A 27,716-nucleotide genomic window follows, 5' to 3' on the forward strand; every position below is an offset into this window, starting at 1 on the left:
TAGTTCTCTGGTTTCCATAGTCAAATTTCAGGGTTAACAGGTTTTCTTAATATTATGTCATTTTATTATGATCATTATATACACCTTGACAGTCTCACATTGGAAGACAGGGTTTAGCATCAGTATTTCCCTTGTCCTCAGTCATTTTCCATGGATTGTAAATTTTGTGTGATTTCCTTGAATACCCCAGCCATGTGTTCCCATTATACCTGGCTTCTTTTACTCTGAAGCATTGTTCATCTCTGTATGCAATATACTTGAAGAGCTCATCAGCTGCACCAGGCTCCCTTTCTGTCTTTTTGCCAGAAGACTCAAGATATCAGGTTCTATAGGCCATATGGTTATAGAATGATAGCATCACTGTGTTTAGGATTGAGAAGGGGAAAACCCAGGCCAGAGGAGACTAATAACAGAAAGGAAAGGAGTAATAGTGATACATGTCTTAATCCCTAGTGTATACTAAGTCTTGATCAGAGAGTTACGCTTCAAAGGAAATCAGAGTTTTAGAGAGTGTTTTTACCAGCCCTTTTTGTTACCCAGGACCAGAGTGGATAAATGACTTACTCAGAATCACACCAGCAGTTAATGGTAGGGCCAGACATCTTAGAAGAATTCTGTAACTGGCATGTCCACTTTAGAAAGCAATTTGGCTATTTCCATGTGGCCAGTACATTCTGCTCATAGAAATCTATCCCCCCCAAAAAACAAAATGAAGGCATACATCCTACAAGAAGATTGTACCCAAGTGTGCATAGCAACGCTACCTGTAGTAGACTGGGAACAACTGGTAAGCTGAAACAGCCCCACATATCCATTAGCTGATAAATGGGTAAACTAAACGTGGCATATCCGTGCAGTGGAATACTATTCAGCACTGAACAGGAATGAAATACTAATATGTGTTACATTAATGAACCTTAGCAATCTTATGCTTAGTAAAAAATCAGACTCAAAAGATTACGTATTATATGATTCCACTTCTATGAAATTTTCAGGAAAAGAGATTATAGAAAAAGCAGAGGTGCTGATAGTGACGATTGATGCCAGAAGGGCTGGAGGGATTTTTTGAGTGATGGAAATATATTCTATAACTGGATTATTGCAGTGATTACACAGTATAGAAATGTACTGTGAATTATTGAACCATACTCTCACGATGAGTGGATTTTTTACGGCATATAATTAACTACAATAAAGCCAAAAAGGGGAATGTTAAACTTTTTCACTTTAACACTTTTAATTTACACTGCTGCGTCTTTTGTTCTGTAATTCTTAAAGGTAATTGCCTTTCACCAAAACTAATAAAATCTGATCTAGTTCTTTGACATTTCTCTTAGCCTAAATTAGAAACATTTGGTTTCTTAAGAAAGAGGTATTTTAGAAGGCATATGTTAAATTTGCTAATATTAATATGTTTTATGTATATGTATGTTATGTATCTCCTACAAGATGTGCTGATGGTCACGTAGGTATGTTAATACATTGAAGCTTAACAGTACCTGCCAGAATTGGCAGTACTTTCTGCTTTAGCTGTGAAAAGCCTGATTGATAAACGTTCTCTCAGTGCTATCCCACTACTTTTCAGTGATCTTCTCTGTTTTTTCTTTTCAGTCGAGCTTTCCTTACTGAGAGCCAGTTGTATTTGTTTTCAAACTTGCTTATGCTAATTGTACTTCTGTTTCTACATAATTTTATATTGTGTCAATCAATAGAATAGTGTGTAAAACAATACAGTTTGTTATTTGGCAGACTAGATTGAATGTTTTGGGAAGACTTTACAAAGGCAAATCATTAAATATTGGGTTATTTGGTAATTTAAAGGTCTAGGGTGGAAACTAAAAATTTAGAAGGCCTTTTACAGTTAGATTGCTTCATGGTTGTCTCTGGTCATGATCCATCTTAATAAAACTGAAAGTGGAAATGCTAGATAATTTATACTGAATGAGTATATTTGAGAAAGACAGCATTGACCTCTAATCACAGGACGCGTGTTCAAATAAAAAGTATCTTAGTGAACATGCACATGATTTAAAATAAAATGTTTAAGGTGCAAGTGGGGGGGGGGGTGTGTGTGTATGTATGTAATGGTTTTCCTGTTTTACCACTTTAATCAGTTACTGGTTTTGGTGGCATTGGGTAAGAGTGATTCTGTATTTGGTACAGATTCTGTACCATACAAATTTATGTTCAAAATTGAAAAAAAATTATAAATAATTTATGCTTTAATTGGAGTGACTATTTTTATAGTAAAAATAGTTCTCATTGCTTTATGAATTACTAGGTTTTTGTCAGTTTTCATTGAATACGTTTTGTTTTATGCTGAAAAGTAAGCCAGAATCAGGATGATACTGGAGGGTGGGGGAGAGTTGGACCTGAAGATCATGAGTAAGCTTCAGTACAAGTGAGTCCGTTAAAAAAAGAGGGATGTGCACAGAGTGAAACTTAGAATTTAAGATCTTGAGGAAAGAAGTGTGAAATTCAGGAATTTATTGAAGTCACTGGTGAAATTTTTGAACTTAACTGAAGTTGCTACCACAGTTTGAAAAATGTGGTATAAAATGTAGAAAGTGAGCACCAAAGATTAACAAAAGAGCAGCTTTCCTTGTAGCCATTAGGAATGGACCATTGTTTGAGATGAATGGAAGTTGGAGGAATAGTGTGTGTGAAAAGAGGCTATACTACTCATGAAAAATCAGATAAAAGTTGGTTAGAAAGGTCATGAGTACATGTATATTTTATGTACAACTAATTATGTTTGCATTTTGTGTATTTGTATTTTTACATAAAAACAAATAGAAATGTCATATCCTGCCATCGGGGGAAAAAAGATGAGTACCATTTAATGCCTATATGATAGAACTTCTGTTCATGTTTACCTTGTACTTTATTTGGTATTGCTTTTAGTACAGTGTTCCTTTGAAAGTTCAGAGATACAGTTTAGTGGATCTTGTTTGGGGATTACAAATTCCTTTTAAGAATCTGATGAAAGCTGTGGACTCTTTCCAAAATACTTACGTATTGATATGAACAAACACAAAATAATTTTTAAAGTTTTCAGAAGTTTGCGGACCCACCAAAGCCCAGAGAGATCCTGGTTAAGAACAGAATGGAATTCTGTTACTAATTCTTTTGTAAATGAAAAGGAGTAGTTTTGTTTCAGTGTATCTTGGTGTAAATACAGGTTTCTAAGTATTTCACAAAGCGAGACTTTTATGACCAGTAATTTTGGATTATCTGTGCTATATTAAGTGAAACACTGGTAACCATGCTGGTAAGAACTTGAAAGTAAGATGACCGACTACTAGTAAATAATCTGAAATGGCATTAGCCAGGGGTGTTTTAATTATGTAATACTGAACGCTGCTCTATTATAAGCATTTAGGAACTTTGAACATTTACCCATAAGCAGCCAACTTAAGTCACATGTGTCTCTATTTCATTTAGCTCTCGATTTTATTTAAAGAATGTCACCTTCAGGTACAGTATTTAGGAGAATAAGAACCATGTTCATGCAGGGTATGGCTTTGGGGAAGAGGGAAGACCTGCCTGCCTGCTGTCTACCTTTTTCCTCTCTCCTATATGCTGACTTGTCTCTCTCCCTGGGCGGAGTGCTTTTTTTCCTCCCTTTTGCTTACGGTAAATGGGTGATCTTCACCTATCGCCATTGTTTCAGTAGCCATTGTAAATAGTAAATACTTATAACTTTTATATAACTTGGGAGGTACTAGAAAATTCCATGCTGCCTGAAGTGTTTCTCATCTGAAAAATTGACCACTTTTGAAATTTTATTTCCTTTGTTTTTGTAACGCAAAATAATTATTTTTATGTTTGCAAGAGTTGTACTAATGTTTATATTATGATTTTCTTTTAACTGCAGGACCGTGTATATGTACAACAAAATAATGTGGAGAATGTCTACAATTTGGGATTAATTATTTTCCGAGATCAAGTTGTACGCTATGGGTGTATTAGGGATCATCTCCGGCAAACGCTATTGGATATGATTGCCAGGGAGCGGAAAGGAGAGGTCGTAGACCGGTATGACAGTCTTTCTACTCTTTGGGTTTCGGTTTTCAGTGGTTATATCTTGAGAATTGATTCACTGTCTTAATTTTAAGTTTGTCTAGCACGTTATGAAAATACTCAAAAACCTTACATCACAGTTAGCAAAGTTAGCTATGCTTTTGAACTGTGGTGTTGGAGAAGACTCTTGAGAGTCCCTTGGACTGCAAGGAGATCCAACCAGTCCATTCTAAGGGAGATCGATCCTGGGTGTTCATTGGAAGGACTGATGCTAAAGCTGAAACTGCAATACTTTGGCCACCTCATGAGACGAGTTGACTCACTGGAAAAGACTCTGATGCTAGGAAAGGTTGGGGGCGGGAGGAGAAGGGGACGACAGAGAATGAGATGGCTGGATGGCATCACCAACTCTGTGGACATGAGTTTGAGTGAACTCCAGGAGTTGGTGATGGACAGGGAGGCCTGGCGTGCTGTGATTCATGGGGTCGCGGAGAGTCGGACACAACTGAGCGACTGAACTGAACTGAACTGAAAGCACACATTTATTTTTAGAAGAAACCATCTTAAGCTTTTGTTTAATATATCTTTAAGAAGCAAATCAATCATTAATCTTCTTTTTGATTTTTCGTGTATTTTTTAATGCTGACATTTTGTTCTTTTTCTTTTATCTATTTGATAACATGTTTGTCTGTCTTTTCTTGAAGGGGTTTTTGGTTAGCATTTATTTTTAATGTATGTGAAGAAAAAAATGTTGAACATAGTCTAAAATAACTGAGAACTATTGTACCCCTTTTATTAAGTCATATTATAAGTTACAACAGCATGAGAACAACTAGAGATAAATAGCTATACAGTATGCTTTCCAATTAAAATAGCTCTAAATCCTTATGTTATAAATTGGTTGCTTATGGGAGATTGAGCACTTTGGTTAAAGTTGTTCTGAAAGTCTAGCTACTTCTGTTGCATGTTTCACTTGAATCTTTAATGTGTTTTTACTATCAAGTGGTTTCACTTCTTTTGACAGAGGCGCCATAAGAAATGCTTGCCAGATGTTAATGATATTAGGTCTTGAAGGACGAACAGTCTATGAAGAAGATTTTGAGGCTCCTTTTTTGGAAATGTCTGCAGAGTTTTTTCAGGTAATCAGTGAAGATATAAATATACACTTTTAAGATGTTTTTAAGTTTACCAAATATAGTTACTAATTTAAACACTGTGACCTTTTTGTCCTGAGCCCCATTGGGGAAAAGAGTGCAAATTTTATACCCTTCAGCACAGCACCCCTACATGCTCACATTCCAGTGAAGGAGCTTATTGAAAATAAATTGAAGAGGTTGGACTTAGACACATGATTTTTTAAAACTTTATTTATTTTTTAATTGAAGGATAATTGCTTTATAGGATTTTGCTATTTTATGATTTTTTAAAATTAAATGCATATGAATTTCCCTAATGGTCCAGTGGTCAGAACTTCGCCTTCAGTGCAGGGGTGTGGGTTCAGTCACTGGTCAGGCAGCTGATATCCCATGTGCCGCTCTGCCAAAAAATAGTGTTGTAACGAATTTAATTAAACCTTTATAAATGGTCCCCATCCAAAAAAAAAATCTTTAACAAATTTTATGTTTATATGTTTATAAAACATATAAACTTAAGAAATAAACATATAAACTTAGTTTTATAGTATTTATATGTTACTGTAATTTGCCATAAATTCACAGGCAGTACATCACCAATGAAGTCTCATTATTCAGGTTTTTGGTAATTTACTAGTAAAAATAGATTAGATAATAGGTATGATCCCATAGTGCATATATATGTTTTAAAAGCTATCGATGAGGAAATTATAAGATACAAATTTGCAGCTGTTTATACAACCCCAAACCAACTGAATGGCCGAAAGTGAGGATAAACCAGTACTGATTTGTAATGAAATAGCAGTGACTGAGTACCGTGACAGACAAGACAGTCTTTATAGAGTCACAGTAATTGGGCATTCTTCCTGAAAGCCTCAACCATCTGAGCAGTTTATAGGAGGAGCTGTACTGCTGAAGTAGAGGCAGTAAAAGCTTTACTGTTCAATCTCAGTAATAAGCTTTTTAAAAAGAAACAAGCAGAAAGTTACAGATACTCTACAGTAGGTCATTTTTAAGAGCCATTGGATGTATATAAATGTGGGACTCCTGAAATTTTGCTGTCACTTACCAATAAAGAACCAAAAGAACATATTTGCACACTGCCGCCCACATCACCCTACCACCACCCCCGCAACGGTTTTTAAAAATCAGTTTGTAACCTATCAGGAAGATTTTTACGGCCTGTACTGGTAAGCCTGAAGCTTTATGAAATAATTTTATGACGTAGGAAACGGTCTTTATTTTCTGATAACGCAGCAGCTAGTTCTGGATATTTTTGACAGTGTTTTTAAATTTGCATTTGTTTTAATTTCTTTCATTGGAGTGTAGAAATAAAGTAGAAAATTGTCAGGTTTCCAAAATATGTTACAGTGATATATGTATTAATGTAATAGTGAAGTGGTTGTCTCACCATTATTTTTGTTTGGTGTGATAATGTGTATTCTTAAAAAGTTTAATTATTTCAAACTGCTTTTTATTAAGAGAATGGAAAATACTATTAAATTTATATATCGTTTATATTAACATGTCTAATATGTAATTCTTAGATATATTTATTAATTTTACTATGAGGTTAAAGTCAGTAGGGTCAGCATTTAAAACTTACTGAGATTTCTCTGTAAGACTAGTGTTAGCAGACAAGATTGATAGTTATTGAAAAGTTCTCTTTCTCAAACTTTGTATATATTCCTTTGAGAGTGGGAGTAGGGTGGCAGGAGGACTATTAACTACCAGTATGCCAGCAAAACTGTGTGATAAATAGGATGAATCTTTTTAGGCATAATTTTACAATAAAACAAAGAAGGATTTTTCACTCTCACTCGGAGTCAGATGCTTCATTCTATAGTTTTGAGTTTTTACTGTCCTTTGCTTACTTTCCACTGTCACTTGGGCTCAGATGCTTCATTCTATAGTTTCAACTTTTACTGGCAAGTGCTTACTTTTTCTGCTATTCGGAATACACTGGCAAAGTTTGAAAAATGCTGCTTAAGGATAATGTATTAATTTAGTTGTATGTAATGCTTTAAAGGATACCATGCTGATGATAGGAGTATATATACACAGTATATAAAATGTTAATAGTGCTTGGGATATTTAGTTTGGTTTATGAGAAACACTGTAGAAACCCAGTAGAAAGCAGAAGCACATTTTGCTGCTTTGTTTAAAAAAGAAAAAAATCATGCTTTTTGTTTGCAGATGGAAAGCCAGAAATTTCTAGCAGAAAACAGTGCTTCAGTATATATAAAGAAAGTAGAAGCTAGAATTAATGAAGAAATAGAACGAGTGATGCACTGCCTTGACAAATCAACAGAAGAGCCAATTGTAAAGGTGGTTGAGAGGGAACTCATTTCCAAGCACATGAAAACTATAGTAGAAATGGAGAATTCTGGGCTAGTACATATGTTGAAAAATGGCAAGACAGAAGGTAAGTGTTAGCAATTGAAAAACAATTAAATTCTTGTAGGTCTGCCAGGTTCTCGGTGGGGGGGCGGTTTCTATTGAAGATTATGAATATCAGTTTTTAAGAAGTCATGATGTTTGATTCCTTTTTCACTGTTGTTACTTTGATAGGATTTTACAGTAAAGCTTTACGCTTAATGAGGTTTCTTGATGTTGTAGTGAATCGAATAGCTTCCTTTTTCTCTCATCTTCAGTCTCCTCACTTTGTGTTTTTCTTAACCCAGAAGATAAGCCTAATAATGTTGATGAGGCCAGTGAGCTCCTGACCTGCTCTTGTACTTTATTTTTATATGCCCAGGCATTTAGATTCTTTTTTCCATCCACATTCTCCACAGTCTGAAGTTCCAGTCTTAAATTTTTGTATGCATTGCTTTGGGGAGTTGGTTGTGATAAGGGTACCAAAAATGCAAAAATTTATGTATCTTCCATGTTGACATGTTTAGAGGAACTCTTAAATTATAGACTGGAAAAGGAGAAAGGAGTATTGCTTACAAGTAAACATTTTGGAGAAACTAACATTTATTCTTTTTTTGACTATTTACCTTATTTTCCTAAAGTGATAATTTTTGATGAATACCCTGGGACAAATTATGAATAACAGTCATGTTGTCCTCATTCTTAATATCTCAAGCTTTGCATAAAAACTGTGACTTGCTAAATCACTGCTACAGTATTAAAAGGGCTTCCTAGATAGTGCTAATGATAAAGAATCTGCCTGCCAGTGCAGGGGACGTAGAGATGTGGGTTCAGTCCCTGCGTCAGGGAAGATCCCATGGACAGAGGAGCCTGGTGGACAGTCTGTGGGGTTGCACAGAGTCGGGCACGACTGAGCAGACGAGCACATACAGCACCCGGTATGAAAAGTAAATCTGGTGCTGGGTGAAGTCTTAGCAATATTTTAGCCATGTGCTTGTAAAAGAAATACGTATGGCCTGTGACCTCTGACCCTACCTTGACTCCCTAGGCAGGGAGTGAAACAATTTTTTAAGTTAATAATTTAAAAGAGAGGAAGATGTAAGAGAAGGGAAAAGAAAGATGGTAGGAAGAAAGGTTGTTCCATTCTTCCTCTAGTGGAATCTTTGCCTTGTATTTTCAGATGATTATGTTTCTATATATGTTCTAACTTCTAGAAAAATCATTTTTAAGGATATTTTCCAAAATAAACTACTCCTGGATGCCCATTGTCTAAGTCAGGGATTGGCAATTTTTTTTTCTAAAAGGAGAGAGAATATTTTAGGGGTGTGGACCATACAGTAAACTACCCATCTCTGCTATAATAGTGAGAAAGTAGGCATAGACAGTGACATAAATGAATAAACTTGTATTCCTCTAAAACTTCGATTTTTATTTTTCAAGCATTTAAAATGTGAAAAGCATTCTTATTTTGTGAACTGTATAGTAACAAGCAGTGGACTGTACTAACATGGGCTATATAGTTTGATGACCCCAATCTTAGTGATCCCTGGCAGATTAGGACTTTATGAAAAGCAATTTTCCTTACTTAAACAGAATGAGAATCAATTTTATAATGTATTGTTTAGTTACTGAGTTAATGCTTTCTTTTCATGTTTGGTGGGGGTGTCTAAGGTGGGGAGATAAAATGGGCTTGAAGATTAAGAGGCTAGGAAATGTTTGATGGAGAGATTATTGAGCACACCTGAATTATACTATCTGTAGCCTGCATGGAGACTTGTGTTAAAGGCATTAAGTATATCTAACATGTGGCAACTGCTTAATAATAAGCACCTAAATGATGGAGTATCAGAATAGCCACGTACCATAGTTTATATTCAGTGCTTAATGTTCTCAGCAAGTAAGCAGCTTTCTGTGATGCTAAATTAAATTTAAAAATCATGGCTTCGGTTTTCCTGGCTTTCTACTAGAAACCTAATTGCAAAATGTCTTAATTATGCTAGGACCTGCTCTTGAACAGTATGTCAAGAATATGTCAGAGATGCAGCTTCACCATTATGAAGCCAAATGTCTGATAGATCAGAAAGTGAAAGTTTTTTCCCACCATGAGTGGAGGAATAATTGGATTGATAATGAAATGCATATAGCACTATGAAATTAAGTTCAGATAGTATCATTTTATTGTTTAAGTATAAACAAATAATATTTAATTTCTTGCCACATAATTTTTCTTCTTTCACTTTCTCCACTGTGCCATCCATTTATTTACAGTGGATTACATATAATGAAATTTTATTAGTTTGTATAGTTAAATATACAACATACAAACAAAACTGTAACAGCATAGGAACAAAGAAGACAAATTTGGGAACTGTTTTGTTAGAGGTATTTGATAACAAAAACTTACTGTAGTACATATCCATAAATTTCTGTTGCATTTGTAATATTTATTTTTAACATGGGCAACTTGGTTATAATTTATTCCAAATGTGAGAAGCTGTGAGATTTGTTCAGTATAGATTATTTTGGACATATATTGTTGATGAGAATACTTTGTCCCAAAACTCGGCTTTTGAAAGTCATTGAAACAAATTTTATAGCCCTTTTTATAAAAGTTGCATCCGTGTATTTTTAGAATCTAAATTGCTCTTATAAATACAGACAAGGTGGGCAAATTATAGCCTGTCAGATCTGGCCCACTATCAGTTAGACTGGAAAAAGTCAAAAGAGTAATATTTTGTTACACATGAAAATTACTTAACTTTTAGATCTCAGTGTCTATAAATCAAGTTTCATTGGAGTACAGTCGTGACCATTCGTTCATGTGCTAAGCCATGGCTTCTTTCGGAGAAGGCAATGGCAAGCCACTCCAGTACTCTTGCCTAGAAAATCCCATGGATGGAGGAGCCTGGTAGGCTGCAGTCCGTGGGGTCGCTAAGGGTCGGACACGACTGAGCAACTTCACTTTCAGACATTGGAGAAGGAAATGGCAACCCACTCCAGTGTTCTTGCCTGGAGAATCCCAAGGATGGGGGAGCCTGGTGGGCTTCCGTCTATAGGGTCACACACAGTCGGACATGACTGAAGTGACTTAGCAGCAGCAGCATGGCTTCTTTCGGGCTATAATGGCAACGTTGAGTAGTTGGAACAAAAACCATATGATCCACAGTTTAAAACATTTGCTGTCTGATGCTTTACAGTAAACAGCCCCTGATCTAGAAAGTGCTGTTCTAACTCCATTTTTAAAAGTTCTCAGTTATAAAACCTTTTTTTATATCATTGTAAAGTTTTGATATTGTACTCTTCCAGTAAGTTTTTATTTCACAGATACATTAGACATATGGGAAAGCAGTATCTTAAGTCCACCTTTTATTTTTGTAAAAGGCAGTCTAGAGTTTTCATTCTAAATAACAACAATGTAATGAGATAAGCCAATTTTTCAAATACAGATATTGGCTTAGATCACCACCTGAGAAACATCAGGGATTGCTCCAAGGAAAATACTAAAACATAGGAATTTATACTGTAAGTTTCACATGAATTTTACCATGATGTGTAATGAAATTTATTTCTTGCCACTATTGGCATTGAACTTTTGAGATAGACATGCTTCAAAATAAGACTTCTCTTGGTTTTTAAAAAGTTCCTCTTTGTTACATTAACTGCCAGTTATACCACATTTATTTTTTTAATTGGACATACCAAATTTAAAGTTATTCTTTTGATAGTTGTTTTGTAGTATTACTAGTTTCTAAATTAGAATTATATTGGATAAATTACATAGGAACCCAGTTCAGTTTTCCTTTTTTGTGACTTTGTTTCTTATGCTATTTGGACATCTCTTCCATGGAAACCAAAACTTGCTACAACTGTTTATTGATGCTTAGTATCTCATCTGTATTATGTATTTCGTAAGTTGCAATAACAACCATTAACTAGCTTCCCCCATCCCACCCCTATTTTGCTGGAGTTTTGTTTTGTTTTTTAGTAGTTTTTTTATGTGGTCAGCAAATGACCATAATGGAGCTTCTTTAAATATCACAAATAAGCATGAATAGATACTCAGTTTTTTACATTTTTCTTAATCTTTAATGTAGCCAATTTGTGTGTTCGTTCTGATTGCAGACCTTGCTTGCATGTACAAGTTATTTAGTCGTGTGCCAAATGGTTTGAAAACGATGTGTGAGTGTATGAGTTCCTATTTGAGGGAACAAGGTAAAGCCCTTGTTTCTGAGGAAGGAGAAGGAAAGAATCCAGTAGACTATATCCAGGTAAGTAAATACAGAAGATTCTCTTTATCATAAAGTAATTTTGACGTGCTAAAAAGATCACTTTTATAAAGTGATGTAGTATGTATTTTGACTGAATTGTTACAGTGGTAGGTTAATATCGTAAATATTTCAGGAATTTTGGAAAGCACGTATGTTTATATCAGGGAGCCAAGCTCAGCCACTTCTTTTTATGTATTGGCTTATCTGATGCAGACCTTATTTAAATAGTGTCAAGAATGAAAGTTCTTTCTTCTTCTTTGTATGCCTTAGTGTTTATATACCTGCATATGTTAGAAAAAATAACTGTTTTAGTGACTTTTTGTTTCAAGATATCTTGCTTTCAAACAGTACTATGAATATATTATGCTCTCAAATTTTTCATGTTTTAGTATTAACAGTCAGCTTTCTGTGTGTGTATTTTTAAAGCTGATTTTCTCAGGCTCACCCATTCAGTCAAGATAGAGGAAGATAGGGAGAAACAGTGAAAAGGATCTTTGTTTCACCTTCAGTAGAGTAATACATAAATGGAAGATAGAATACTTCTCTCGCCACTAATGTTTTTAATACAGGCTTAGATATAGGCTTGAAAATAACAACAGAGAATCTGTAAGTTTAACACTGAACGCACACATTTACTACTAGCGAAGTCAAAGATAAATGTGTAGTTACACATGTATTGTTTATAGAAAAATTATTAACATGTATCCTAAGTTTCTTTTTTCTTTTTTTATTTGGAAGGGCTTGTTGGATCTGAAGAGTAGGTTTGATCGCTTCCTCCAGGAATCATTCAATAATGACAGGCTCTTTAAACAGACTATTGCGGGTGACTTTGAGTATTTTCTCAACCTCAACTCCAGGTCCCCTGAATACCTCTCATTATTTATTGATGATAAGCTGAAAAAGGGAGTCAAAGGGGTAAGTGTTAAAGCATTTGAAAGTACATTAAGTTTTATTTGTAGATTTAACATTAGGAAATAAAATATAAGATTAGACAATTTTGTATATATAAAATTAAACAGTCTTTTGCTATTCTTGGGCTTCCTTGATGGCTCAGAAAGTAAAGAATCTGCCTCCAATGTGGAATACCTGGGTTCGATCCCTGGGTTGGGTAGATCCTCTGGAGAAGGGAATGGCAACCCACTCCAGTGTTCTTGTATGGAGAATTCCATGGACAGAGGAACCTGGCAAGCTACAATCCATGGTGTAGCAAAGAGTTGAACAGGACCAAGTGACTTTTCACTTTTGCTGTGCTGAAATGTGCACCGTGATATTTGAAAGGATTGTTTTAAGTGCTTGAAGCGGTCAGAAGTACTCTGACATTTCACGTAATATGTCATTGGCATCAGAAACAACCACACAGCCATAAACTTTAGATTGTGAGGGTTATGTATGTTATAAGAGATAACAAGAAACTAGAAAACAGCTATGCATTGCACATAGAATATTGCTTACTCTTATCTGGTTCTGTATGTTATCTATCCAATAGTACGTGTTGAGAATTTGAAGGTCTAGTCTAAGTATCAGAAAATAGTTTGATAGCGTATATGGAAGCTCAGTTTCAAGTGTTTATAATATATCTGGGATCTTGGAAGTGCACTGTAGCACAGAAAATCAAAATAAGCAGATTGGGATTAAATTGCTTATTTAATCCCAATTAAATTGCTCTTGCTGACTTCATCTTGGGATTTGTGAGACATAAGGGCAAAGCAGCAAGTAGGTAGTAATAACAGAAACAAGGGGAAGATTACCAAGGACACTGAATAGAAAAGACACATCTAAGTAGTCTTCCATAGTGTTTAATATAAACTGAATACAACCTGCCACATTATCATCTTGCCCTTGTCTAAAAGATTAGGGGCAAAAGGCCTTTTTGCTTTGGGAAATACAACGTATTGTTATGCTTCTGTTTCAACAATTTAGATTTTGAATGAGCTCATATAAAAATAACTGTTTTTTGGCCAATATGTTTTACATTGCAAGGGCCCTGTAAAATTCTCTTACGTGGTTATAATTTCATTTCAGCTCTTCTCAGTCATCCTTTAATCCAGCCATCAGCCTCTCCCTTTCAGAGTTAGCCCACTGGGGAGTGGATCGCCATTCCAACTTCTGATTCATGTTGCACTAGTTCAGAATGTAGCAGCTGAGCTGTAGAAAGTGGGCCATATTTTCTCACGTTAGATCTTTTTTCTGACCTTGGTCAACCAGATATTTATGTTTGTTATAAATGTTGTTTTAAAACTGAACTGTGATGCTGTTTTTGTAGAATTAAAGCTGTGTAATTGTTAAATTGTCTTCTAATTGATTTGCAGCTAACAGAACAAGAAGTAGAAACAATATTGGATAAGGCAATGGTCCTGTTTAGGTTTATGCAAGAAAAAGATGTATTTGAACGTTATTATAAGCAACACTTGGCAAGGAGACTTCTTACAAATAAAAGTGTTTCAGATGACTCTGAAAAAAATATGATTTCTAAGTTAAAGGTAAGGTGTATTTAAGATGGAATGGAGTGCCCTTAACTAATGTTTATCACATAATCGAGCACCAACAAACAAGTAATTGGGAAATAATTGATTTAAAGTATTTGTTTCTGTAAATGAACAAAGCTAGATTTTGAGGGACTTGGGGTGTTTGTTTTTTTTTTTTAAGAGAAAGTTGTATTGAGATTTGTTCAAGTTCTGGGATGTTCACAGTGTACTGAAATTTCTCTTGGTGAGACAGATACATTTATGGCGATCTGGGAGAGGATCAGTACAAGGAACGCAGTAAATGGAATATGACATACACTTCTGTTTTCACAGAGTGATCCATAGGCCACCTGTACGCATATCACCTAATATGGGTGTTCCTTGTTAAAAACACAGAGTTCTGGGCCCTATCTTCAGTTGGGGTTATGGAAATCTCAGAGAGAGTCTGGAAATTTGCATTTTAAAATAAAATTCTTAGGTTATTAATCCCACTAAAGGTGGTGCCTACAGGCATACAACAACTATTAGAAAGATTTAGAAAGGATGGCAGGAACATGGAAGAGTTTGTGTGTTTCCTCATAACAAAATCCATCATTTGTATTTGTATATTTCTTCTACAGACTGAATGTGGATGTCAGTTCACATCAAAACTGGAAGGAATGTTTAGGGATATGAGCATCTCAAACACAACTATGGATGAGTTCAGGCAACATCTACAGGCCACTGGGGTGAGACTCTTCATTAATTTCTACTTATGTAAATGTTTTTTATATACAGTCTTTTGTAATAGGCATTTTCATCCATTTAGATAACTGAATTGCTGGTGTCATTTATTTATATGTCATTAGAGACAACATATGTATTGTCTGTGAGAGCTTTAAAAATTATTTCCCCCACATAACCTGTTTTTCTAACTTTTCTAATGTTAAAATATAGTCTCTTATTCTTAAACAACTTAGTTTATCCTCCCTACTTGAAGGAATGCACTGAATATTTAATAAATAGAGTTCCTCTTCTGTTTCTCATGGATGGAGGAGCCTGGTAGGCTGCAGTCCGTGGGGTCGCTAATGGTCGGACACGACTGAGCGACTTCACTTTTACTTTTCACTTTCCTGCATTGGAGAAGAAAATGGCAACCCACTCCAGTGTTCTTGCCTGGAGAATCCTAGGGACGGGGGAGCCTGGTGGGCTTCCGTCTATGGTGTCACACAGAGTCGGACACGACTGAGGTGACTTAGCAGCAGCAGCAGCAGCTGCTGTTATAATCATTTGTAGATTATGGAAAGAATACCAGGCTTAGGCAGACTTCTTGTTGCTAGTTGCTCAGTTGTGTCTGACTCTTTGTGACCCTCTGGACTCTAGCCAGCCAGGCTCCTCTGTCCATGGGATTTTCTCAGACAAGAGTACTGGGGTGGGTTGCTATTTCCTTCTCCTGGGGATCTTCCTGACCCAGTGATTGAACCTGCATCTCCTGCATTGGCAGGTGGATTCTTTACTGCTGGTCCTCCGGGGAAGCTCCCTAGGCAAGCTTACTGAATTTTAATACTTTTTCTTTACCCTAGGATGGTACTATCTTATAACTGTTACCTGAGCTTCTTGTACCTCAGTCTTCTTATTCATGTGAAAGATCAGGATAAATGGGCCTGACATCCTCAGGGTTGGTAAAGGGTGACCTGAGTATAGCAACACTGATGCTGGTGTGTTGTAAGTGTGCTTTGTATTGTGATTGCCAGAAGGCAGTGAGCTATAACTTAAAGTAAGACTTTGGAGTCCAGTGAAGTTTTTGAGAAGATTTCAGTGGGGTATAATGAAGTTCAGAATTTTTTCTTTTTTGTTAAACTGTTTTTCAACTTTGCATTCACCTTAAGGTTTTTTGTTTTCTTTTAAAGTGTCCAAGTACCTTTTCTGTGATAGTTGAAGGCCTTTTGATTGAAAAATTACCATCTTTATTTACTGTTGACCATTCTTTGGAGATCAGTCCAGAGTGTTCATTGGAAGGACTAATGTTGAAGCTGAAACTCCAATACTTTGGCCACCTGATGCAAAGAGCTGACTCATTTGAAAAGACCCTGATCCTGGGAAAGATTAAGGGCAGGAGGAGAAGGGGACGACAGAGGATGAGATGATTGGATGGCATCACCGACTCAATGGACATAGGTTTGGGTAGACTCCAGCAGTTGGTGATGGACAGGGAGGCCTGGTGTGCTGCAGTTCATGCGGTCGCAGAGTCTGACATGACTGAACGACTAACTGAACTGATTCTTTTGCACTGGGATTGTTCAACATGATCATTTCATCAGATTCTGTTTTTTCTTTCTATGAAGTTTGTGCATTTTCTGTTCTTTCATTTTGACTTTTCAGATATCCTGCACTTTATGGTGGAATATTTGTTTCATAATTTGTTAACCCGTTAAGTAGAGTACTTGTTGAGATGCTCAGAGTTATATATCTGCTGATCTTGTTGCAGCTTCCACTTTGTAGAGCTATTATTTGCATGCAGTTCCTGGCTATTTTGTAATTGTTTATACACTAAGCATCTTAAACTTTAAGTCTCCTAAGCCTTTATTTTCATCAGAAAGATTTGATGAAAAGTGACAGTAATCAAATCTTGAACTTTCTGAAATCTTGGAGCCCTTTTAAAACATCACCAATCCTCAGATGTTTCTGTTACTATCTTAAAGGTTCCTGACCTGTTGAAATAGAATGACTCTTCTGTTTACTTTCAGAAGTCATATAACAAGTACTTTCTTAAAATTCTGAATACTTGTAGAATACTTTATTTAGACAAGTCATATTTATTATGCTGAAGGAAATTTAAGTATTTGTGCATTATTTCCTGTGTTTTACTTTTTTTCATGGGGATAAGGACAGGAAAACTACCTTGCTATCATATTTCTGTTCATTTATATCAACAAATTATATCCAGACAGACTTTTCTAGTACCTTTGTCTTTGTGTACTTGTCTCTGTCATATAGTGTCTTTGAAAATAAGCTGAATGGCTTAAAAATATTACTATAATAGCTAGAAATAAAAGGTCCAAATGATTAGAGCAATAGTTCTTGAGGTTCTTTCTCTTTTTAATTTAACAAATAACTCACTGTTTCTGTGCCAAGCTTTGTTCTAGGCACTGGGTATATAGCAGAAAATAGACAAGAATCCCTACCATGATGGAGCTTTCTTTCTAATCTGGGAGCACGATGGTAAACAAGTAATAACAGAACACTTCAGCTGGTGATAGGAGATGTAGAGGAACACTGTAGCCAGGAAGAGTGGTCAGAGAAGGCCTCCTTTAAAAAATGACATTTTGAAGAAAGACTTGGAAGATTATGGAGCAAGATATGTGGGGATATGAGAAAAGAGATAAAAGACATTGTTATTTGGGTGCCCCTTCCCTGCTTGCAAGTGTGTAAACAGTTCTCAGGCCTCTTCCATTCATCATCTAAGCATCTTTGCTGTGATCTTCCCTATGTGTCATCTAAGATTTCTGGGTTCAATTTTTTAAAATGGAGTAACTCATTTAAGAGATATTTATGAAGAAATCTAAGTGTGGAATACGTCTTGATATTTATAAACTTGTTTTTCTTTTTTAAAAATTTCACTGAATCTTTCAGGATACATAAAAATGGAACAAGCTGTGAATCTTAATGATAAAGCTGAACAGTGATTGTTCAGTGATCTCCTGGAATTTGCTTAAACTCATGTCCGTTGAGTTAGTGATGTCATCCACCATCTCATCCTCTGTTGCCCCTTCTCCTTTTGCCTTTAATCTTTCCCAGCATCAGGGTCTTTTCCAGTGAGTCAAGTGTTCACATCAGGTGGCCAGAGTATTGGAGCTTTTCCCCTTTAATAATTTCTGTTGATGTGCTTTGTTACTGTTTTCTTAAAAAATTATCTTGTTAAGAGATCTGTTTAAAGGGAAAAAATAACCTCATTGTCATTGGGACAGTAATGCTAGCATATATTTTGTAGACATAGTCAAACATTATGCAAATAGTTACAGAGCACCTACTGTGTAGAACTGGGCCTAGCATCCTGTGGAAAGATTGGTAGAATTGTAATCTACGTGTGAAAACCTGAAAGTTTTGGTCACTTTAGTTGAAATGTGATTTGGATGTTAGAAATATGTTGTTTCTGTATTAAGATGGCAGGAGTACTTAAAAACTGAATTATTCTAGAGTTTTCTCTAAAATGATACTGATACGACCCCTTGGCATTTTATCTGGAAAAAATCTTAAAGGCTGCAAACTTTGTACATTTCAGTGACACCAGTAAGACTAAGCAAACTAAGCAATAAAATTTGCCATAGTTAAAATTAGGAAAGCATTGGATGAGTCTAACTTATAAGAAGATGTATTTTATTTGCTGGCTCTTGGATCAGGAGATAACTACTTTGATAACTCTGTCAGTGTCTCGGCAACAGATAGCACATCCTAGCTAACTTGGGCGGGGGGACAATTTTTTCTGTTTGCTGCAGGTGTCTTTAGGTGGTGTTGATCTCACAGTCCGGGTGCTCACAACAGGATACTGGCCCACTCAGTCAGCCACACCAAAGTGCAACATCCCGCCAGCACCGAGGCACGCGTTTGAGATATTCCGAAGGTGAGTGTAGCGCAGACTGTATTGCTAAGTACAGAGTGTCCAGAATTGAGATGAATAGGAGCGGTTAGTAGCGTCCTTGATTGAAGAGGAATATACTACTCCATAGTTTAATCTCATTTACCCTTTATGTTTTCAATATGTGAGGATGAATTGCATGATCTCTTTTCAAAGGAATACTAATAACCTTCAGCTTTAGTGCATAGTTAGGAGTATATTTTGCATTGTTGATGTTTGCCACTAGCTGGGGGTGAATTGTTTTGGGATTAATTATGGAGAAAGGTCGTCTTATGAGCCGCGGTGGCTGAGCAGCAGCCAGGGCAAATGAATACACCAGTAGAAAGTATTTAGTGTACTACTATTATCACTTACTGTCTAGCCAAGTTTCTTAGGTCTGTCTGTTTCTGTCTCTTTTACCTCAACCCTTAATTTATGGTTTCTTTTCTATAAAAAATTGGAACTGAACTTGATTTCTAAGATTTTGTTTAGCTTTTGAAGTCTCCCTTACATAAATGTTTGTTAAAGATTGGAAGTTTTTAATTTCAAATAAATAAGTTATGTAATTCTCAAAAAACCTGGTTTGATTTGCCGAAGGTTTTACTTAGCCAAACACAGTGGTCGACAGCTCACACTCCAACACCACATGGGTTCTGCAGATCTCAATGCCACCTTCTATGGACCAGTTAAAAAGGTAAATATTAATAGTTCGAGCATATTTTTATTTAATAACTTAGAACTGATTAGTGAGTTTTGTTGATTTGGGTAAATTATTTATTTCTCTTATTTCCCTGCCAGTTTCAAATGTTTAGAAGAAGGAAATGTCAGCTTTGATTCTTTACTTCTATTCCTTCAGTTATGAGAGTAGACTTGAGATAGTATTGCATAAGATAATAAACTGCAAATTGATTTGAGAGCATACAAAAACCATGAGTCCCTTTTCAGAATTCTCAGTCTCCGATAATCCTTATTTCCAATAAATTGAAATCAGGAAAGCTAACAATTAAGATTTGGGAAATGTGCAAAATGTTACCAAAGTAATTATTTAAAAATTAGCAGTACATTAGTAAGTTGCCTTCATTTTTAAAAAGTAATTTCTTTTTTGTATGTAAAATTGTGAGCTTTTCTTTCATTGCTCGATATAAATCAAATCACAGTCATTTGCCTTAAAATGGCAAAATAATAAAAAGCTTTTAAAAAAATCATTGAAGAAAAAAATACCTAAGTTGTTATCTAGGCAACAAGTAAGTTTCATTAAACATTTTAATTAAAATCTTAACTTTTATATGTCACTGTAACACCAAAGTTTTTTTTTTTAATATTGTTGAGATTGCCTGCAGTTTCAAAACTACATAGTGTAGTTTTTTGTATTTAATTGAAGTGGGAAATATTCCTTAGAATTCATTCAGTTGAACTACATTTAAGACTGTTCTATGTTTATTTAGCTGTAAGTGGGAATATCAAGGATATTAAAGAACTCATTCAGCTTTTAATTCTTGCTTGCTTGTTTCTCTTTTAAAGGAGAAGCTTTTTTCTTAAATAATCATGTTAGCTTCTGAAGTTTTATTAAACAGATAAGTAGGTTTTGAAAAGATAATTCATATGTTAATTATTGAGGACTAAATTTGTACTTTTAAATCATAGAGAAGCAGTAGGCTTTAAGGATGACAGAGATTCCCCCCTCTCCACCCTATGCTGTTATTTAATATCTTACAATGATCAGATCATGCAGAAAGAAACCTAACCCTACTACTTTGGGTGGTAGTATAATGGCAGCGATATCTTAAAAGTCCAGTATTATCCTTGTGTGTCCTATTACCATAAATTTTAGCTATAAATAAAAGGAATTACTGATTCATTACTTGTTCAGATACATTAACGTGTTCATAATGGGAAAAAAGGAGACAGTCCCAAATAAAGGCTGTGTGTGTGTGTGTTTACACATGTATATATACAAATACACTTTTAAAATAACATTTCTTTTTTATGTAGGAATGAGTCCTGTCATTTTGTTAAGGCGGGTTTGAGCATTGCAGAGCTTATTTCACAAACATACTGATAAAGTTATCAGAAGATAATTATATCTTGGTTCTATTTTTATGTTTAAAAATTAAACAGGAAGATGGATCTGAAGTTGGTGTTGGAGGCGCACAAGTAACTGGCTCTAATACACGGAAGCATATATTGCAAGTCTCCACTTTCCAGATGACCATATTAATGCTGTTCAATAATAGAGAAAAATACACATTTGAGGTATGGGTTGGTTGTGTGGATTTTACCTTGAGTCTTTCTTGTTTGAATAACCTAATGTAGAATTATTATTGAAAAGGATTTGAGTAATAACCTTTCAGAATATAATCAGAGAAAAATGTATAGCATAAAATTGGACCGTGTAACCATGAAGCTATGAACGTCATACGTTTCTTGGGTCATGTTTCATTTGGTTTTTTAAGTCAACTTGGTTGAAATATTAAGTTTTATATAGTAAAACGTAGCTTCATCTAAGTTCACAGTTTGATGAGTTTTAACAGATATATGCACCTCTGTAACAAACATCACTGAAATCAAGATACAGAATATTATTTTGTTGTTAAGTCACTCAGTTGTGTCCAACTCTTTTGCGACCCTGTGTACTGTAGCCTGCCGGGCTCCTCTGTCCATGGAAATTTTCAGACGAGTACTGAAATGGTTTGCCCTTTACTTCTCCAGGGCATATTCCTCACCCAGGGATGGAACCCACATTTCCTGCGTTAGCAGTTGGATTCTTTAGCACCGGGCCACCAGGGAAGCCCCCATAGAGCATCTTCCCCCAGTTTTTATACTCTGTTGCAGTCATTTCCCTCACAGTATATCTCCAGGCCCAGGCGCCCAGTTGTCTGTATCACTGTAAATTAGTTTTCTCTTGCTAGAATTTCATATAATTGGAACCACACGATACATATTGTCCAGCTTCTTTTACATAGTCTAGTATTTTTAAGATTCATCCATATTGTTGAGTGTATAGTTTCAGTAGTTTATTTTTATTGCTGAGTGATACTCTGCTACATGGATCTGTTATGGTTTCTTCATCCACTCACCTCTTGATAGGCATTTCGATTGTTGGATTGAATTTAGATTGTAGTGAATAGAGCTGTATGTTTAATGTTTTTTTTTTTTTTGCACTTTGCGTTACTGTGCTTTGCAAATCCATTTTTTAGAAACGATTATTTTTTTAATTGAGTATAATTGCTTTACAGTGTTGTGTCGTTTCTGTGGCATAGCATGAATCAGCTATATGTGTACACAGATCCCCTACCCCTTGAAAGCCTCTCTCCCACCCGCATCCCACCCTTCTAGGTCGTCACAGACTGCCGAGCTACCAGGCTGCATCCTGGAGTGATTGTACTGTTTCCCATTTCTTCCACCAGTGTAAGAGAGTTCTGATTGCCCCACATCCTCTCTGAAATCTAACATCCTCAGTCTTTTAAATTTGAGCCATTTTAGCTAGTGTGCAATTACACCTATTCATTGTGGATTTAATTTCTTACCTTGATTGCTAATGGTGATGAGCGTTTTTTGTTAATTCATGTGCCACTTAATGTGTCTTGTTTGATGAGTTCTTTTTTCGTATAACTTTATTGGGTTGTTTAAAAATTCTTTATAAGGTTTGGATACAGATCCTTTGTCACTTCTATGTGCTGTGTATATTTTCTCACAGTCTATTATTTGCCCTTTTGTTTTCTTAATTTTATTAAGAACACAACTTTTTAATATTGACAAAGTCCAGTAGCCACTGTTTTATGGTTTGTGCTTTTGATAGTCTCTAAGAAATTATTGGCTGTTGCGTGGTTTCAAAGATTTTCTTGTAAGTGATTTATAGTTTTAGCTTTTACATTTAGGTGTATGATCAATTTCAAGTTAACTTTTTTTGTATGGTTATAGGTAGGATTAAGAATTATTTCCTCTACCCACATATATTCACTTGTTCATTCAGCATCATTTGTCAAAAGCACTAACTATTGTTTTCTCTTTGAATTACCTTAGCCCCTTTATTTAGAAAAAATAAAATCAGTTGACCATATGTATGTATTTCTACACACTCTGATCTCTGTTTCATTAGTTTCTGTCTGTCCTTTTGCTAATTTTACACTATCTTGATAGTGTCAACTTTCTTTTTTTAGAGTAATTATAAAAATATACTTTTTATTACTTTTTTCTCCCAGTAAGTCATGATTTGATTGAATTAACATTCAGTTAGTCTTTTCCCATATGTTTAATGAGTAGGTTGGAGTTGAAATGAGGATCATGTAATATTTTAAAATTAAGTTTAAATGAAAGATAATGAATATTTTAAAAGCTGTAGAGTTACTGCCATATTTATACTTAATTGAAAATGAATTTTCAGATACAGATGAACATTGGAAGAATTTGAAATGAAGAGCAATTAAATTCTAGGCCTATTTTAATACTCATCTTCATATTCCCTTTATGTGATGATAATATAGTTGAGAGATGACTATTTTTACGTGATAATGCTTCAGAGAAATATTTTGAAACCTTCGTGTTTTAAGTCAGTGGCTAAGCCAAGAGATTTTGCTCTTGTAAATTTCCAGGTGTGTATTCCTTTGGGAATAACTTTTAATTTCCAAACACAAAATTATATGTGATTGAATCCTAAGAATATTGATTTCAAGTAAGTATTGAGTACCTTACCCAAACATGGTAAAGCTTTTCAGGCAGGTAGAATTGAATTATCTCTAACAGCTTGGATGTTTTAGTCTGGAGCTATCATGGATAATATATTTTAAACAAATAAGCTACTTAATAAATGCTAGATTTGGTTTTCAGAGCCCTATTTTATAAAGAGCTGGTAAAAATAATAGGATAAACAAAATCATAAATGCGTTTTCTTAAACCATTATTGGAATTGCTGGTAATTTTAGTGGTTCAATTCAAGCTTTTCTCCTTCCCTGTCTGGGTGGGATCATTGAGGCTAACAAGCAGTGATTTAGGTAGAAGGAATAATTAGGTAGCAGATTGCTCTAATATTTTAAATTTTAGCTGTGTCAAACCAGAATCCTGAGCAAAAGTGGCATATGTAAAATGCCATTCCTGTGGCTCCAAAACCTCTGCTTGCATCTTGAACCAGGCAATGGTGAAAAGGCTCATAACACACATTCATATTATGTGCTTATAGTCTGCTGCATAAGTTTTATTTGACAGCTATTTTGCAAAAATCTTCACATGCTAGAGAAGATAGTTAAAAGTACTTAATTATTAAAGGAAGCTGATCTTTTCAAATATTCTTTCTTTATAGGTTCAGTAAAATAGAGTATTTTTTATTTAATGCTACATAACAAATCTCAGCTTCATGTTGTAAAACAGCCACTAACAACTTATTATCTTTTGTGGTTTCTTTGGGTTGGAGATTCAGGAGGGGCTTGATTGGGTTGTGGCTTGGAGTCTTTAATGAGGTTATGTTAAGATGTCAGCTGGGGCTTCAGTCATCTAATGTTGTCAGGACTGGAAAATACTATTGGTTTGCACCTTTTCCTACAAGACTGGAAAGTTTGTTTTGGGGGATGTTAGATTCTCTCCATGTGGGCTTTACCAGGCATGGCTGTTTGATTGTCCTTGTATCCTGGTGGCTAACTTTCCCTAGAGTGAGTGATCCAAGAGACCCAGGCAGAACCTGCAGTGCCTTTATGATCCAGTCTTGAAAATCACATATTGTCACTTCCTTGTTTTGTTGGTCACTAACGTCACCCTGGAGAAGGCAATGGCAAGCCACTCCAGTACTCTTGCCTAGAAACTCCCATGGATGGAGGAGCCTGGTAGGCTGCAGTCCGTGGGGTCGCTAAGGGTCGGACATGACTGAGCAACTTCACTTTCACTTTTCACTTTCACACATTGGAGAAGGAAATGGCAACCCACTCCAGTGTTCTTGCCTGGAGAATCCCAGGGATGAGGGAGCCTGGTGGGCTTCCGTCTATGGGGTCACACAGAGTCGGACACGACTGAACTGACTTAGCAGCAGTTGCAGCAGCAACATCACCCTGATACAGGGAGGGGACCACACAAGATTAAAATGTACCAGGGTCACCGTGGGCCATCTTGAAAACTGCCTTCAAAAGGTAGCATTTATTGTAGTATCACATTTAATCCATAGTAGTCAAGCTACTATATATTTTATATATTTTTTGGAATGTAGTCTATATTGTGATTTAGAACAGCTAAAATACCAAAATATATATTTAATGGTAGTCTGTACCTTTAGGTTTTAGTAACTAGCATTTAATTTTTGAAAGAGAAATGGACATTAATACATGTTTTTCTGAATGTTCTTTATTAATACTTAATGAGACTAAAAGCTAATTATTGACAGTAGCAGAATTAATGTCAGACAGAATTTGCGTAGAAAATCATTAAACACCAGTGGTATTTCATCAAGAAATTATATCATTATTGTGACGTAACCACATAAAGGAAAATGATTGGAAGTACAAGGAGAAATAGGTAACTCCACTGTTACAGAAAGCACTCACATATGTACTGACTGTACAATAAAAGAGAAGGATATTAAAGATCTGAATTAACACAGCAAATTAAAATTGAACGTTATACTGGGAACTTTGAACCAAAAAATAAAATACACAAATTGTTCTTGAGAAATACCTTATGCTACATAGCCATATTACTAAAACTGAACTAGGAAAATACAAAAAAGATAAGGAAGCTATAGGTTATTCAAAATAAATATACAAATCTTAAATATTACTAGCAGGTTATATTCAGCAGTGTATTGAAATAATAATTCACCCTGTCCAAGTAGGGTTTCTTCCTGGAATACAGAGAAGGAGTTTGTCAGCACAGAGCTATTGAGATTTTATAATAATAATACAATTAACCAAGCATCTTCTGTATTACCAGACATCAGTTCAAGGAGAAGAATCAGTGATGTCTATGGATGTACACAAAGCATATGAGAAAAGTCAGTCCTGATCTCTTATTTCCAGATGGGGCACTCTTAGCCACCTAAGAATAGAAAAAAATGCCTTAATGGTATAAGGGTGTACCTAATGAGAGACCTAATAAACAAGCAGTAATTAGTAGTAAAATATTAGACACCTTCCTTAAGGTTAGGAACGATTTATACCTGCCTTTACTCCTACTGTCCAGCCTTGTTCTGCAGGTCCTAATGAACACACTAAAAAAGAAAAAAATGAAATTTACAAATATCAAGAGTTGACAAAGTTTATAGACAGTATGATTGTCAGGTATAATATCAACTTAAATTATTCTTTGAGGAGAATTTGGTTGAAAAATCTTTCTATAAATCAAACTTAGTAAGTCCCTTCTTTCTGCATCAGGATTAATTGGAAAATGACATGAGGAAAGGGATATTTTAATAATCATAATCTTTCTGGGAATCATTCTAACACAGAAAGTACGAAACTTAAACCAAAAAGGCAATAAGAGAAAAGAAATGGAAGGGTAAATGTACCTGAATGAGAAAACTATGTGTTATAAAGGAATTTGGTGGGTTTTTTTTTTTTTTTAAGTCACCTATAAATTCAGTGTCTCAATCCAAACCTGTAGACTTATTTTCTATGAAATTTGATAACTGACCCCAAATTTCATCTGGGCAAGAGACTGCACAAGAATAGGCAAGGAGGGGCAGGGGTTTGGAGATGGGAAAGCCCAGTAAGAGGGAAAGGAATATGTCTTAATACCCAAACATAACTTGAAGTTAAAATTGTTTTTAACATGTGTGAACAAATAGCTCATTTGAATAAAACAGAGAGTCCAGAAACAGATGTGATAAATTTGCCATTTCTAATAAATGGAATTGAAATAACTGCTGATTCATTTGTGGGAATGGAAAGAGTGTAGTTCCATGTGTCATATCAAATCCAAAATCATAATGAAATTCCACTGATCTGTTGAGATAATGGAGATTTGAGGCCCCGTCCAGTTTATTGATGGAGCATGAATTTCTACCTAAAAAGGCATTTCTGGTTCTTTGACTCTGGTAAACAATAATATAGGTAAATAAGTCACTTTTAGCGTGTACATAATAATTACAATTAATATTATTCATTAAGAGCACGTATTTGCTAGGATTGGCATTGGTGTGTCTGAAGTATGCAGACACACTGAGATCATCGGGAGCTAAGAAATGTGCATCATGAGCACTAAAACTGACGCGTCTCTCAGTCCTCACCCACGCGCAGTCCTCTGAAAAAGCCTGGAACTACTCCTCAGGGCCTCCTGAAAGGACAACAACTTGCTCCAGATCATTACATAGCCTAAATAACACCATCTTTATGCCCGTTCTTCCTGAGCTCCATTTGAGGGAAGAATACAGCATTATACAGTGACTCAAAATGATACTTAGATCCCAGTGTGAAGACTTGAGCCATGCAGTACCTGTCGATGTATATCATACACATGTACAATTCTGTCCCTGTCCTGTTGACTTAAAAAGTATACAACGAATTTACTGCTTTTCACGTTTAATATAAATTACCAAGTACTTAAATTTTTTTTCATTTGGTTATACAGGCAGTAAATATGGTCAACTTGGATTGTAAATCTTTGATAGTATACTTTGCTTATTTCTAGGAAAAAGTTGCTAAGCAAAGAGTAGTATGATAAACTTGGGAGGAAGATTGTAGAATATTTCTAAAGTTAGCATCCATATGTCGGTTAACACTTTATTTTTACCTAAATATTAAAGCAGGCCCCTTCTAATCTCTGTTGGATGACATTCTTAGACTGGGCTTTATATCCCTGCAGGAAAAAACACAGCTCTTTGATGTTCTGTGACTTGAACCACCTTTTTCTCTAGTGTGTTCAAATAAGTGAGATTTTAGTG

The 27,716-nt window shown here is 35.4% G+C and overlaps 1 protein-coding gene across 2 annotated transcripts in view; it reads left to right on the forward strand.

Moving 5' to 3' along the window:
- CUL3 (cullin 3) overlaps positions 1-27,716 on the forward strand; it is a 108,159-nt gene that overhangs the window by 69,970 nt on the left and 10,473 nt on the right. For both annotated transcript variants that reach the window (XM_055398892.2, XM_055398893.2), the window contains 10 exons: positions 3,878-4,038; positions 5,048-5,162; positions 7,353-7,581; positions 11,655-11,800; positions 12,539-12,715; positions 14,110-14,280; positions 14,886-14,993; positions 18,741-18,865; positions 19,457-19,553; positions 20,978-21,112. In XM_055398892.2, the coding sequence (XP_055254867.2) occupies positions 3,878-4,038; positions 5,048-5,162; positions 7,353-7,581; positions 11,655-11,800; positions 12,539-12,715; positions 14,110-14,280; positions 14,886-14,993; positions 18,741-18,865; positions 19,457-19,553; positions 20,978-21,112 (1,464 nt within the window). The remainder of the gene's footprint in view (positions 1-3,877; positions 4,039-5,047; positions 5,163-7,352; positions 7,582-11,654; positions 11,801-12,538; positions 12,716-14,109; positions 14,281-14,885; positions 14,994-18,740; positions 18,866-19,456; positions 19,554-20,977; positions 21,113-27,716) is intronic.

The sequence above is a fragment of the Moschus berezovskii genome, chromosome 2 (assembly GCF_049115385.1).
Source record: "Moschus berezovskii isolate FMDL1 chromosome 2, NW_MosBer_1.0, whole genome shotgun sequence".
Taxonomy (NCBI): Eukaryota; Metazoa; Chordata; class Mammalia; order Artiodactyla; family Moschidae; genus Moschus; species Moschus berezovskii.